This window comes from Carassius gibelio, chromosome B7 (genome assembly GCF_023724105.1).
Source record: "Carassius gibelio isolate Cgi1373 ecotype wild population from Czech Republic chromosome B7, carGib1.2-hapl.c, whole genome shotgun sequence".
Lineage (NCBI taxonomy): Eukaryota > Metazoa > Chordata > Actinopteri > Cypriniformes > Cyprinidae > Carassius > Carassius gibelio.
The window spans coordinates 11,302,294-11,316,856 of record NC_068402.1 but is presented as its reverse complement, the minus strand read 5'-3'; the positions used below and the strand labels follow the sequence as shown (position 1 = coordinate 11,316,856).

Below are 14,563 nucleotides of genomic sequence, written 5' to 3'. Positions count from 1 at the left end.
AGTGGACTGTCAGTGGTTGACAAGAAATTGACTGGAAATATTGTTAACTTTGAAAATACAGGATTGTCTGCGCATGACCTGATGTTTTATTCGGACCCAGAATAAGGCGAGATGAACATCAAGGAGTGCTAAACACTCCTGCAGTGTGTGTGTGTTTCATTCATACTCTAAGACTTTTGAAACACCAAGACATTAATATACGATTACGACAATATGTTTTTTCAAGTCATCTCCAGCAGGTGATAAAGTATACGAACAATGCAGTGCTAATTGACATAGCATTACAGTATAGAAACTATTCTGCCTTATTATGTGATACAGTGTTTGTAAAAACTAAAATTGGAGAAAAATATAAGTTGCCTATACTACCAGTCAGAAGTTTTTGAACAGTAAGCTTGTTAATGTTTTTTAAAGAAGTGTCTTCTGTTCACCAAGCCTGCATTTATTTGATCCAAAGTACAGCAAAACAGTAAAATTTTGAACTTTTACTATCCTATTTAACCCTCTGAAGTCGATTAACTGGAATATTTTATGAGGCATTTTCTCCTTATAACCCCAAAAAGTACTTAAATGACACTTTCAGTTTTGATTGTACAGAGCAATACATCAATCGAATCTGTAAAGGGACTACTTTTTTGTATACAGACATAACAAAACATTGTGCACTTATAAAATAAAGCTAACAAACAAGATGTGTTGTCTGCAGCCTTTGTCTGTGCTGATCTTCATTTAGACACGCGTCATTAAAATGAACTGCAACTCAGAGCCATGAGAGATATATCTATAGAAAGCCTGACATGTCTACTTTTAAAATAAACAAGTGCTGTCAAAAAAAAATATTACGTGATAAAGTAATCCATATGAAAACAACACAATGTCCGTTTTTCACGTCTCCCTTCATTATCTTGTAATGCGACCACGCCCCCGCACTGAATGCTCTATTCAGATTCTTATGTTTCACTGTAGCACAACACAACAGAAGACAACGCAGCCAGACTGTTCTTCATGTTTTTTTTATTTTACTGTTTGCTTCATAATGAGAGGAATAAGTCATAATCACCACAAAAAGATGTGATATGGTTGAGGATTTGAGATTTGGATTTCCTCAGGAAAAAAAAGAATGAAGCACTTTATTCAGCAGAGATCATAAACATGAGTTTTATTTATATACTTGTACTAGTTTTCACATAACGTGTAAACATTTTACTAGTTAGTGTTTTTCCAAAGACTTTTTCAAAACTATAATTCCTGACTCCTGATGTTTTTTTGTTTTTTTTTTTGTAGAAAATAAGATTTAGAAAAAGGATTTCTGAAGGATTGTGTGACTGGAGTAATGATGCAAAAAATTCAGTTTGAAAGTCAGCTTTGATTGTTCCTAATAAACTGTTTAACTGCACTCCCAAGTGGATATTAATTATGTTGTGGGATAATTAAATATATTCTAAAACTACAAACATAAAATTATATACATTTATTTTGTCCTCACATTCTTACTTGTAACTCTTCCCTCTCAGTGACACAGCTGACTGAAAGGCTCATTATGCAGCTCATTATGCAGCTCTTTATGCAGGTCTTTGTCTTCTCTGGTGTAAATCACGATGATATTCATGATATTTGATGCCTACTCGCATATGACTTTTACCAACAAAAAATGTCTTAGAAAATTTAAATCAATATATTGTTTTCTGTAAGTGAGTAAACAAGATGATTTTTCACATAATTTAGAAAGAAAAATTCTAGGATACATGCTCCAGTTCTGAAAAGTCCCGGGAACCAATGTTCTGTATGTGTTTTATTGCCTTATTCAAGTGATTTAACATTTTTAGTTTTTCACTAACCACGCATAACATTTTTTTCTCAAAAACATAATCATGTACATGCTGCTCACATATTATTATAGCTCAGTATGTTCTGATTACAGTGAGATTAGACTTTAGTCATTTAGATATTTATAAGAAACTGAAAAAAGCACAAATGTCAGTGCATGACTAAACTTTTCCAGGCCCCAAAAATACCTTTAGACTTGAGAGGGTTAAAATAGCTGTTTTCTATTTGAATATATTTCTAAATTAAATTTATTGAACATCCTGGATCTGTTTTGTCGCTCTTCTTTATTCTTTTTTTATGTATTATAGAAGTATCGGATCAAGACTCTGTATCGGTAGATACTCAAAATCAAATAACTCTCACTCAGAATAGACGGCAAAAAAACCTGATCGGGACATCCCTTATTTTTATCTTCATTTGGGCCTTCCATTTGTAGTGCCAAGAGCACACCATAGCCTGATGTGTTTGATCAAAATAATGCTTCAGAGTTCAAAATATTAGCAACATTTAAAGGGACAATTCAACCCCCCAAAAAAAGAAAATTCTGTCATTATTCACCATGATTTGGTTCTGAACCTGTATGATTTCAGTGGAACAAAAAAGATATTTAAAAATGTTTAAAATATTAAAAAACTTTTTTTCCCTCTATACAATAAAAGTCAGCGGGCTCCAATATTGGTTTGAATTCTTCATCTTTAACTGCATAAACTCAAAAACAACACTGTTGACTGTAATGATGTGTGTATAAGGGAAGGTGGCATTACGGTTGCAATCATGTGGAAAGCAGGCTGACACTTGATTCTCTTTCCCAAACGCACAAGTTAGACAGGGAAATACCAAACAGCAATTTTAGAAACAGCTGGAAATCCCACATCTAGCTAGATTTCAGTTTCATTTTCCAAAGCAACATTTATTTTCCCCATTTTCAAGCTCATTCATCTCTTAGCCAGTATTTCTACTTCTTCAGTAATGATCACATTACGCCCTGACATTAATCAGTGTTAGTCTTAGTTTGCTTTCATTTCGACTTTTCAAACTGCAAGGTCACAACCTTTTGCTTTTACTTGACTAGAAACTGTTAGTTGAAAATCATATTTATAGATCCATTTTTTCCCCAAAGCCTGCATGTTGGTACATGCCGAGCAGCAACTGCCTGAATGTTCCTTGAATAGGAAAACTCTGAACCTGCTCTGAACTTCCTCCAATACCACAAACAATATGAAGATTAATTACAGTGTCACAAATCAGAAAAAACAACTACTACAGGAAAGATATTCTACCTTTGAAAATCTGGGATCAGTCAGATTTTTTTTTTTTATGAAATTAATGCTTTTATTCAGCAAGTTTGTACTAAATTGATCAAAAGTTACAGTATAGACTTTCAACTGATTTCTATTTCAAATAAAAGCAATTTTAAAACTTTCTATTCATTAAAGAATTCTACAAAAATTTATCAGAAATGCTTTCAAAATGTATAAAAATATTTCTTAGCTGCAAATCAGCTGCAAAAAAGATTTTCGTAGGATTATGTATCACTGAAGACTGGAGTAATTACTTAAATTTAGCTTTGCCATCACATGAATAAATTAAAATTAAAATATATTCATATATTATATATTATTTATTTATATATTAAACAGGAAACAGTTATTTTGAATTGAAAAATAATTCCACAATAGAGGTCAATGCTAAGGATTTAGTGGGCCCACAAAAAATAAAATAAATGCTGTTTTCATTGGTTTTTTTATCTGTTATCTTGTATTCTAATAAATAAGCTTAATTGACTTTTAGACACCAATTCAACTTTTGATACCACAGCAAAAATCACTAGCCAAAAATACAGAGAAATATAAAGTTTAAACATTATTAAAGACGAGTGACAAATGAACAAATTACAAGTAATAACACAATTAAATATAAGCCTATAGCACAAAAAAAGAAATGAAATAATCCTTTAGGTTTTTATGTTTGTAGATGTTAAGGTACAGAAATTGAAAAATCACATATAAAATAACATTTTCATATTCTTCACGCTGTTGCATCTTGATTTTTTATAACCATTTTAAATTAGAGGCAACCACTGCATTTTAATCATGAATTTTGAATGATGAAATGTTTGATTTATATCAGACTATATAATTTCAAAATCTGAAGCAAAAACAGAATAACCTGACTTTAGCTTTGTAAAATTATGCAACATAAAACATTTGCACGAAACAAAAACAGCAGGTGGGCTGAATATGTTGCGTCCCAATTCGCATATTATGCATCCTAAATAGAATTAATATCGAAAATAGAATTAATATGTCCAAATCATAGTATGTTTAAAAAAGTATGCCAAAGATTCCCGGATGGTCTACTACTGCCGGATACAATTCAATTGCAGATCCATGCAAACTCTAATGGATAATATTGCACACAACACATGTTATCCATGTTAAATGTCATCTGCATCAATACTTTGAACTTTTATAATGATACATTTGGTCATTTTTTTAAATGCATCATTATGCAAACACAAGAGTAGAGTTCTCAGCATGATAGACCTACGACTAGCAGATCAATATACCTCTTCATTTCTCTCCAATATGGTAGAAAATTTTATTAAATGAATTGCGAATGATGTTAACTGTGATAAGATGATTGACAGTGCAGTTTAAACATTGACAGAATGCACGTAACTAAGCAACAGGGCATCCGTTAAAGAAGTAGCTATGACGACGCAGTATGCCCCAAAGATTGCCTACTATTCTTCTACATACTCAAATGAATTTTTTCTCCACATAAAGAGCACATACTTTTAGGGCATTTTATGAGTAGGCAAACTGGGACGCAGCAGCAGATTCACTCTGCCAGCAGGTGGCGCTTATGGTACAGTAATACAGCATTTCCTTGGTTACTGCTGTTAACACAGTAGCACTGCGTGTATTAACACTAATTTAAATGCATCATATGGAGACAAAATGAAAAGAAAATGCCATTTCTGAAAACAGTTCAATTCCCCCAAAAACACATTCATATAAAATGTTACTTTTTTCTTCCAATACTTTGCGTAACGTGAACAGTGATCTTGTTCTGTCTGCTACAGTATTTTTTCCTCTTTGTGTCCATCTTACACCGTGTCTCTACTGGACGCGCCACAACAGCTAAAGTCTGTCTACACTGGATGCGACAAAGCGACTGTTGAAAATAATTTGAAATTTGTGTCAATACATCATAAATAGAACACAGCAGCAGTCTTATGTCTGGGATTTGTCGTGTCGCGCCACATCCAGTGCAGATAGCGTCACTGATTATAATGGCACTATAGTGTTTTGTCAAGCCGCGCCACTCGCGTCCAGTGTAGATACTGAGTTAAATATCTCTTGCCTCTGACCATTTACAGACTGATTATAATAATAATGTAATTTTCCACACAAATGACCAGTGGGAAAATAATTGCAGTGCAGCTTGTGTGCAGGCACGGAACTGAAGTGTATAAATTCGATATAGATTAATCATTGTTAAAGCTACAAACCAGGATGGGTATTTTGACATACAAAAGTACGTATTTGACTGTTCAAGAGGGCTCACGCATGTCAGAGATGTGGCTGTCTGAGAACGCTCTGTTCACACAGAACACAGCGTGCAAGTGCTGAAAGGAGTTGTCTTTCGTGTTTCCAAACGCTTCTTAATCACTTGAATTTTTTAATGAACAAGTCTTTAAAACACATGCAAATGATAAAATGTTGTGATGACGCTGCAGTGGCCCGATCGGGCAAGTGACAAATCAGTCTACTGTCCCAAACGTCTTTCACACTGTCACCGGGCCATTGGGCAGTGCTTAATGTAGAGCTCTGCAATATTACAGTTTTTACTATATTTTTGATCAAACAAAGCAGCCTTGGTGTTTTCTTTTTTTTTTATATTTGAATCTTACTGACACCAAATACCTAAATTGTATATGCTTAACACAAACACAGGGCAATATTTAAACCTCAAGATAGCCTGTAATATTTTAATTATATATATTATGTTCTTAAAAAAAATTGGCTATCAGCTACACAAATAAGGTCTTCACCTTAAAGTTTGAAAAGGAGAACAAAATTGCTCGTTTTGTTACGAGAAGTCTTGTAACAGAGGGAACATTCTCCAGATTCCTTGACTCTCCAGAGGAGATTGCTGACTGAGAATTGGGAGCAAGCAGCAAATTTCCTTAAACCGCAGTGAACACTTTTCAGAGGGGGCTTCAACTTTCTGGCCCGCCAAAATGTCCCCGCCTTGCACCCTTTTCACTATGGGTCACTAACGGACTCTTGAGTTTGTTTAGCGATTACCAAAACACATGCACAAAAATGAAGAAATATAAACAGACTCCAAAATAACCCTGAGAGTATTAAATCATTGGATGGTGCCAGAACATTATAAGGATTACATTTCAATCATTCGTTTCTGTACAAGCATCAAACCCCACTTAAACCAACATAACCAACTCTGACAGCAAAATTTCACCTCAGAGCTCAGTGTTATCACAATAACATAAGAAAAGTGATGATAGAGAAAAAGAAAAGAGGAAATAAAGAAAAAAAATACTGTAAGAGACTGTGAGGAAAGGGAAATCAGACACAGCTGCCATTGGACATCTAGTTAGAATAGTATGGACACTAAGAAATTGCCCCTAGGGTTCAGAAGGACGCAAGCACAAGCCTCTAGTGGTGTCACTGGTGTTAGACTTTCAACGCCAAGAACTAAGAGAAAGGAATGGATGGGGTTAGAGAGGGGAAAAGCATTTTACATTGAATTCTTTTAACAACGTTCCAGGAATTCTAGGATAATGCCTGTGGACAGGCCACAGGAATGCTTAGCAGCCTCATGGTTCCCAAATTCACGGGACCAGGAAAACGTTCCCCCACCCCCTCTACTCTTCAATGCAGTACCCCAGAATGGGTCATGAAGGGTGGAGAGGAGAGACACCACCATAGGGGATGTAAATAAATGTCTCTCAACGATCACTCTCTATGGAAAAAATGAATGCTGGAAGCAACGGTATTCCATCTTAACTTCTGAAATCCCCAGTGGCTTTTCTGCACCTGTACCAGAGTACCAACGTACTATGAGCTCTGCAGGGTTACCCACAAATCAGAACTGACGTGAGAATGCCTTTAAAAATTACAATTGATTTAGAGAATTTATAAAGAATATGAATGTAGAAATGCTATTTGAATTAGAATGTAAGACAGCAGAATTAGAATGAATGTAAATTCATATAAGTAGTTTGAAAATATTTTAAGTTTGAAGATTATACAGGCACACAGAATGCCACAGACAGGCAGATAGAATGACAGACAGACAGACAGTCAGATAGATTGAATGACAGAACCATAGATTGATAGATAGATCCATCAAAACTCTCACAAAACTCTACTTAAATCAGCACTTTATATCAAATTACATTTCTGTGAGTCCATGAGGGCCTCCACATCAACCGAGGTCTGGCTGCTGGTTTGTTCCACCCCCACCCCTTGGAGCTGAGAGGAATTTGGGAAGGCAGAAGATCGAAGGCAAGAGTTGAGGCATGCGGCAGCCCCGAGAACATGCACTGCTGGGGGGCCAGCCTCACCGCAGAGGCCAGCAGGCCTCCGGCAGCAAGGCCAGCCAAGGGTTCCCAGCACCACAAACCTTTCCTAATATAATCTGCTAATATAAGACTCCTAAATATAGAACTGGAGCCTGCAGCACGCCATTTAAAATCTTTTTTCTGATTCTTTAGATTCGATTGTCTGTTGTCACTCTTTGCATCTTGCTAAAATAAATACATTTTGAATTCATTACAGAAAGGCTGAGTTCACAAAATGTTCCTGAATGACAATCAATTCCATCTTAAAGGAGGTTATTTATATTCTATATGGTTCAAGCAACTCCTGCTGAGTCCAGCTCTTATGTCGTACTTTTTCCCTGTTTTCCTCAAATCTAAACTGAAGGGTTAGCTTCCCTGACTACAAAATACCCCTATTTTTATGTATGTAGGTAGCCAGGCATTCTTCATGTGCTCATGCTATACATAATTAATTTAGCTATGGCAGATGAACCCACTCTCAAATTCAGCCAGGACATCTGAAAATTTCAGGTAGGCATTTCATTTGAAGAATCAACCAACGTATTTAGCACTCCAAACAGCAGTATCCCCCTGCTGTGTGAACATGGCTCACGAAATAAGTCGTTCATCATGTCAGTCCTCCATCAATCCTCTTACTCTTCACCATTTAAAGCACTTTGAAGCAGAGCCTGGACGTTCTTCTTTCCTTTTTGTGTTCTTGTCTTTTCAGATAGGAGAGTGAATCCAGGTTCCAGTCTCTCACCAAAACCCCTCCCAATGCTTCCGGAACATTTCGTTGTCTATCTCCATAAGGATTGACCCGCGGCCCCATCCCAGGACCCGGGAGACCGGGATACAAACGGGCCCTTCAGGTTGATTTATCGGGCGCATTCAGGACCAGGCTCGTAGGGGGACAGAACGGTTCTGACGTCTCTGAACACCAGATCAACCCCTTGAAAAAGAGAGAAGACTGCACCTCTACCGACTTCCATCAGATGCTATTGAAATTATAATAACAATAACAGTATTAATAATGAACGATATCTTTGTAGAGAGTCATGCATCATGACAGCTCAAAAGCAAAACATGACATTAAAAAAAGCAAAATGGCTATTTTGTTCATTCTTTTCTCCAACATACTCTTTTCTCCTCTCTCTAAAAAAACAAAACAAAGCAAAACCACACAAGCGCTTTCATGGTGAAGTCAGGTTAAAAAAAAAAAAACTAAAAAAAAAAAAAACTAAAAAAAAAAAAAACTAAATGGAAAACAAGTGGCACTGCATCATGATGGCAGGCGGGACAAAACGGAATTGTTTTAGTGGAAGAAAGAGCTATCCGTCACTGTCTGTCAGCTCATTCATCCAGTACTCCCTGAGCATCCAGCCCATCCGTCATCCCTTCTCAGTCTCTGACACCCGCCCAGGTTGGCCACTTCAGCAATGAGGGAGGGGGTCCCAAATATGGACCCTTATAACCCCACTATTATTGCTTCCCATCCTCTCTAGATCTCAGAATTCACGAACACACACGCTACATTTTTCTTACCGGCCTCTTTTCAAACTTTCATTTGACGTGTCCCCCTAGAAACTGTGGTTGTTTGATACAACTGATGCACAACAGAATATAATTACTTTATAATTTTTACTACTATTTTATACTATTAGTTGCTGCCTACTTTATTTGGAAAGACAGTTGAGAGGATAGAAAATATGAAACAAACAGCGAGAGAAGTAAGATCGTAATCAAACTTGATTCTCCCATGTGTGCATCACTGATTTTTTAAAACTGGGGAACAAAACTGATTTATCAATATATTGCAATAGTGTCTAGAACAATTGAACTGTCTGAATTGAACTGAACTGATTGAGATAAGTTCAGTGAGATGCACAGACACTCACTCGATCGCGTTTTTTTTTTTGCAGTATGGAAGATTTGAGTACCCAAGCATGACTGCACATGAAATCCACAATGGTGCAAAATAATCACTGTTCAGTATAAAAAATATTCAATGTTTTTATGATATTAAAATAAAATCCATAGGAAAAAGGGGTTTCTTTTGCAACAAACATTAACAAGACCAAACAAAAACAAAAGTGGTTTTAGTGTGGGTTTTGTAGTTACTACAACTGTCTCTTAATCAGAGCATGGTTGAATCAAACCTAGGAGATCTGGTTATTAACTCCTGACAAAATGTCAAGTTGCTGTGTTTTGCCTTTGCATGACAGAATAAATCCAATCAATAACCATTTCTGGGAAAAGATGAAAATCGTTTCTGGAAAAAGACTAAAATTATGAGGTAAAGGAGTATGCATGCTAGGCTACAACATTTTGAATGGTCAAATGAACTGAAGGCAACAAAATCTATTCCGTCCCACCAAAGTGCTATCAAAATGTTCTCTGAACATAAATAATGGGATGAGAGAATAATTCCTTGGGCTGTTGCCTTTCTGGTTGCAACATCACCTTGATGTTCTTCTCAGTGTGCTTCAGTTTGTGTTTTTCAAGCCAGAGCACAGGCCAACATTTGCTATAAAAGGCTCCAGCTCTGCGATGTTCAAGAGTGCAGAGGTGCAAATGGGATAAGATGACCCTAAAGAACTCTCTAAAAAAATTCTTACCTTAAACCGAATGGGAGGAGGTCTTGAGGCCACCTCCGCACCACAATGGTAAATACAAAACCACCAAGGTGAATATCAGGCCAGGCCTTGGGACCACAGATATGAATACAAACACACACAGGCTCACACATTGAGGAAAGAAACCTTGAAACAAAACTAAGGCTAGCGTGGAGGTTTAGGGGGTTGGGTTTGGCGGTAAAGGGGAAAATAAGAGAAAGAAGGGTGGGGGGTGTTAAGGGGTAAACAGGGGAAAACAGAAGAAAGGGCAAAGAAGAATGAAAGAAAAGAAAAAGGAGTGGAAAAAAACAAAGACCTACTTGTCTCAAGTCGATGAAGGCGAGCAGCAGAGTGTCCCCCTGGAAGCCAGGCACCGGGCCGGCCCTGGCAAACCCTGTGGGAAAGAGAGAGGGATAAAGAGAGCAGGGAATTCGCCATGGAGCGGGAGATTGGCAGACGGATGACAGCCGGGACAAGGGGAGGACAGGGGGAGGTTCAGTGGGGGTGGGGGAGGTGAAATGGAAGGGGGCTTTGAAGGTTTTGGGGGTGCTGGCAGAGGGGGTGGAGGGTTAGTTGGGTGGTTCAGGGCAGAGTCATGTCTCTTGGTCTGCCACCGCTTTGTGTGGCCCATTGGAAAAAAATCATCATCAAACTCTCATTAATTCTCCCCCAACGTTGATCTGACAAGCCAGATAGAGGGAATGTGTGGGGACGAGGGGGCTGCCTTTACCCCGTAAACCAAAACCTGATGACGATTCCCATGAGGCCGCTCTCCCAGTTCAGTGGCGTGGTACTGAGCGAAGGGGCCGACAAAACTTGTGAAAAGCCAATGGGCTGGGGGTGTGTGGGGAGCGCAGGAGTTGTAGAGGTTTCAGAGGGCCATTGGACCTTTCTGTGCCTTTGGACGGGAACCCGTAAACAAGCAGCTTCGCCATTCTGAAAAACGGAACATTTGACACGCGGGGACAAAACAAGCCGGGGCCAGGAGAAATCCCTTTCACCTTGTGATGCTGTGTGCCTTTCTTGCCTCTCATGCAAATTACACGCCTGCCATCTTTATTTCTGACCCCCGCAAACGCTGAGCCAGCGACTGCTTACCCTCGCGCTTTTGTTGGCGCGTCTCGGTCCGAGATTCTGTCAATTTTGCGAACTTCCCACTCGCCTTTTTACAGGAGAGCGAACTGCAGCAAAGGCGGCATGGTTCACATGACGCGTGTCAGAGCGCATCTCATCAAGATTCAAGAACAGGGACCTCTAGGCTTTCACCTAACTGCCACATACCAGCATAAAGCCCTGTTAGAGACTACGCTAAGAAACCTCTCGAGGGATAAGCAAGGACAAGCTGTCAAGACCTTTATGCTCCCCAAAACTAAACAGGAAACAACTCATGATGCTCGCTCCCTTTGAATGTTCCATCGCCCGCTTGTGGTGCCATACAGGGCAAAGAGGCACAGCAGACTCGGGAAAGGCCAATCTTATCTTAACAGAGCCTCTTGTGGGCTCGAGATTAAACTGCAGTGGTATGATGACTTATAACCTTTAAGAAAAGAAAGTTATTAGAATGCATTCTAGTATATAACTGAAAGTTCATCTGTATGTACTCAATCTTAAACAAAGACATTATAAACTGAGTTACTCTTTACAACTAAGTCCAATTCCTTAGTTGATGCACTGAATATAAATTAACAGTATCATTAACAATAGTTTAACTAAACTACTAAAACTGAAGTCATATTTATTGAAGCACATATACCCCTTTCAAGAGTACAAGAGCTTGTCACTTGGCCAGTAACTTTAAAGAGACATCTTTGAACATATTCACCCTTAAAGGATTCACAATTAATGGGGTACAAAGTTCTCCTTTAATGTCCGCACCTTTAACAGTACACAGTGACTTGTGTCATTCTTTCTTTTAAAACAGTTTCCAGACATTAAAAAAGCAGCAACCAGAATACCTGCACTTTACAGTTTACCCAAATGTAACATTATTTAGGTTTGCTTGTAATCAAACACATTACACATTTTTGGGCCTGGTTATGATCAAGCTTCATGCAAAGATCCTTATCGCTTCTTGAATTCATTGTCTCTTCACATTCCCCTGCCTCCCCACTGCACAGACACATCCAAACTGTCGATTGATTTAACCACAAACATATCATCTGTGCATTCAAGTGGTTACATCTTTAAGAAGTTATTTTAGTTCTGTATTATTTCCTAAGACCAAACCTTGAAACTTCCAGATACCGTAAACACAGTGAACTCATTCACCAAGACTGTGTATGGGGGAGGCACTTTTCTTTTTACTTGAGTAGCATTTTGATTAAAGCTCAGTTTTGTGGTTTGAGGCATACAAATACATGGGGGGGGGGGGGGTCCAAATCAACAGTACGTGGTCTCTAAAAATGAAAGCAATCACTGATATGTTACTTATCAAGCTGACCACACCAAAAAGGCGGCATACGGTGTGACTGACATGACCGTTTTATGACATGGGTTGTTTCTCTCTCTCTGCCTGTGACCTACGTCCAATAACGTGTGCTGGCGGAGGATCATGGAAAATCCATGTTTTAGCTGTTTTAAAAGTAGCTTTAACTAGTTTTAGCTGTGGTCACATGCAAAGCCATGAGGAGAGATGATCCAAGCGAAAAGACTAAGGCGCTAGCCAAAAATGATCTCCCTTTTTTCTCTAACTTTCACCTCAATCTCTTTAAAGTGGTGTCAAATAAAAAGTTGGTTACAGCATTGTGCCGTAAATTTGTAATTGGGCCACAACAGAATGAAGCGCAATCATGCAATCAGGTTTAAGTAGGCTTATGAATGGTCCAAGTGAAACTTACTCTCGCACTCTTTTACATCCACGTTGAACTGCTGAAGGGCTCCCATAGACACTTGCCTGACATCAGCCTCCAACAGCAGCTGCAGCAGAGAGGTTGAAAGGTGTTTACAGGCTGACATACATGCCGTCTGAGCCACCTTACCCTGCAGAGCAAGAAGGAAAGGGAGATTCAATAAAAATAAAAAAAAACTGAGGTTCACATATGGGGTATCTTTCACATACAGTATGACCCTTTCAGGCAGTCGGTAAAACTATGGACATTTATTTGAATAAAGTTTGCATGTTTCGGTCCTGATTTTCATCCCTGTCAAACTGAATCTCATGTGAAACTCCTTTCTTTCAAATGACTGGCAGAGTCTGCTGCAGAGTCTGTTGCATTCTGGTCTCTAATGTAGTCTAGTCTCCATGAGCAAACACGCACACACAGACACGAAACACTACTGATATTGTATTTACAACCAAACAAGTCCATGCTTTCATGCAATTCCACAAACATAAAAAGTGGAGCTTAGCAGCACTCTGGTGGACATTTAAGCCGGGAGAACCGCAGTGCTGTTTAAACATCAACACACGTTCACCATCACACATGCAGATACACACACAATTCCAGATCCAAGCCGAAAACCTCAAATATGCCCTTGTCTGCTTTCCAGCGCCTTCCTGACAATCAGGCTAATACTTCAGGGAGGACCAAAGCTATTAATATGACACTAAACCTGAAAGAAAACAGCAGACTGGAGGGCCAAGAGTCTATGCGGTATTTTTATCTGATGGGGTCAAAAAATAAAAACAAAACACCATTATACAAGAGGACTTCCTACACAATGGAAATAACTGGGCAAAAAATCTAGTGAAATGAGGGAGGAATACGCAGTAAATCCATAGCATAATCCATTTTTTATGCATATTTTGTGCATGTGAGATGGGCAGAGAATGGAAGGAAAAACAGAAATCAAGACAATGCCCCCTTTGCTTTAAAGTCATCTCATCCTTTCCTCTTCTGTCTTTCTCCAACTGCCATGGAAATTCCACTGTGGTCATTTCTTAAATGAAAGTCACTAGCATTAACTAACCAATGCTCAGGTTAAATTAAAATAAAATAAGCAAATGTTTAAATATCTTAATAAAATATATATACAAAAATCTAATAAAAAATAAAAAGTATTTAAGCCACACTGAATGAATGTCACTGGCATCAGTGATGGCATCAGAAAAGCAAATAATATGTGACCTATTCTTAACTAACTTTTCTGAGCCAGATCTAACCAACTACTCCAAAGTTGTTCATCACTTTAGCTATGGACATGTTTTCCACTTGCTCCATCTTTTAAAAGGAATTCCACTTCGACACTTCCACATTGAATTAAATGAACCTCATTTTTAAAAGTGTCTTAAGTTCACAAATACATGTCAAGGTCACTTAACATTGTAAGCGTGTACCAACAGCTGCAGTAAAGCCATAAGACTGTTGTGACATAAGTTGTTCTTACAGAATCAGACGCCGAGAACTGGGGAGGGTCAGCATCACCATGCAGATCAGTTGGCCATATTGCTATGAACTTCACTTAGCCTAAGGCTTCTTTGAAAAACTGTCATATAAAGTATACAGTACAAACACACACCTGACCAACAGAGACCTGAATGGTCCAGGTCAGGTGGGGTCAAGAAGGAAAAGAGGAAGATGGAGGAGTGTGACGTGTATTGCGTGGG

At 38.4% G+C, this 14,563-nt stretch overlaps 1 protein-coding gene across 2 annotated transcripts in view; it reads right to left on the bottom strand.

Annotated features, from left to right (window-relative positions):
* Positions 1–14,563, bottom strand: part of exoc6b (exocyst complex component 6B) — a 97,849-nt gene that overhangs the window by 25,931 nt on the left and 57,355 nt on the right. For both annotated transcript variants that reach the window (XM_052560144.1, XM_052560145.1), the window contains 2 exons: positions 12,855–12,996; positions 10,338–10,411 (listed from right to left, as the gene is read on the bottom strand). In XM_052560144.1, coding sequence (XP_052416104.1) covers positions 10,338–10,411; positions 12,855–12,996 — 216 coding nt within the window. The remainder of the gene's footprint in view (positions 1–10,337; positions 10,412–12,854; positions 12,997–14,563) is intronic.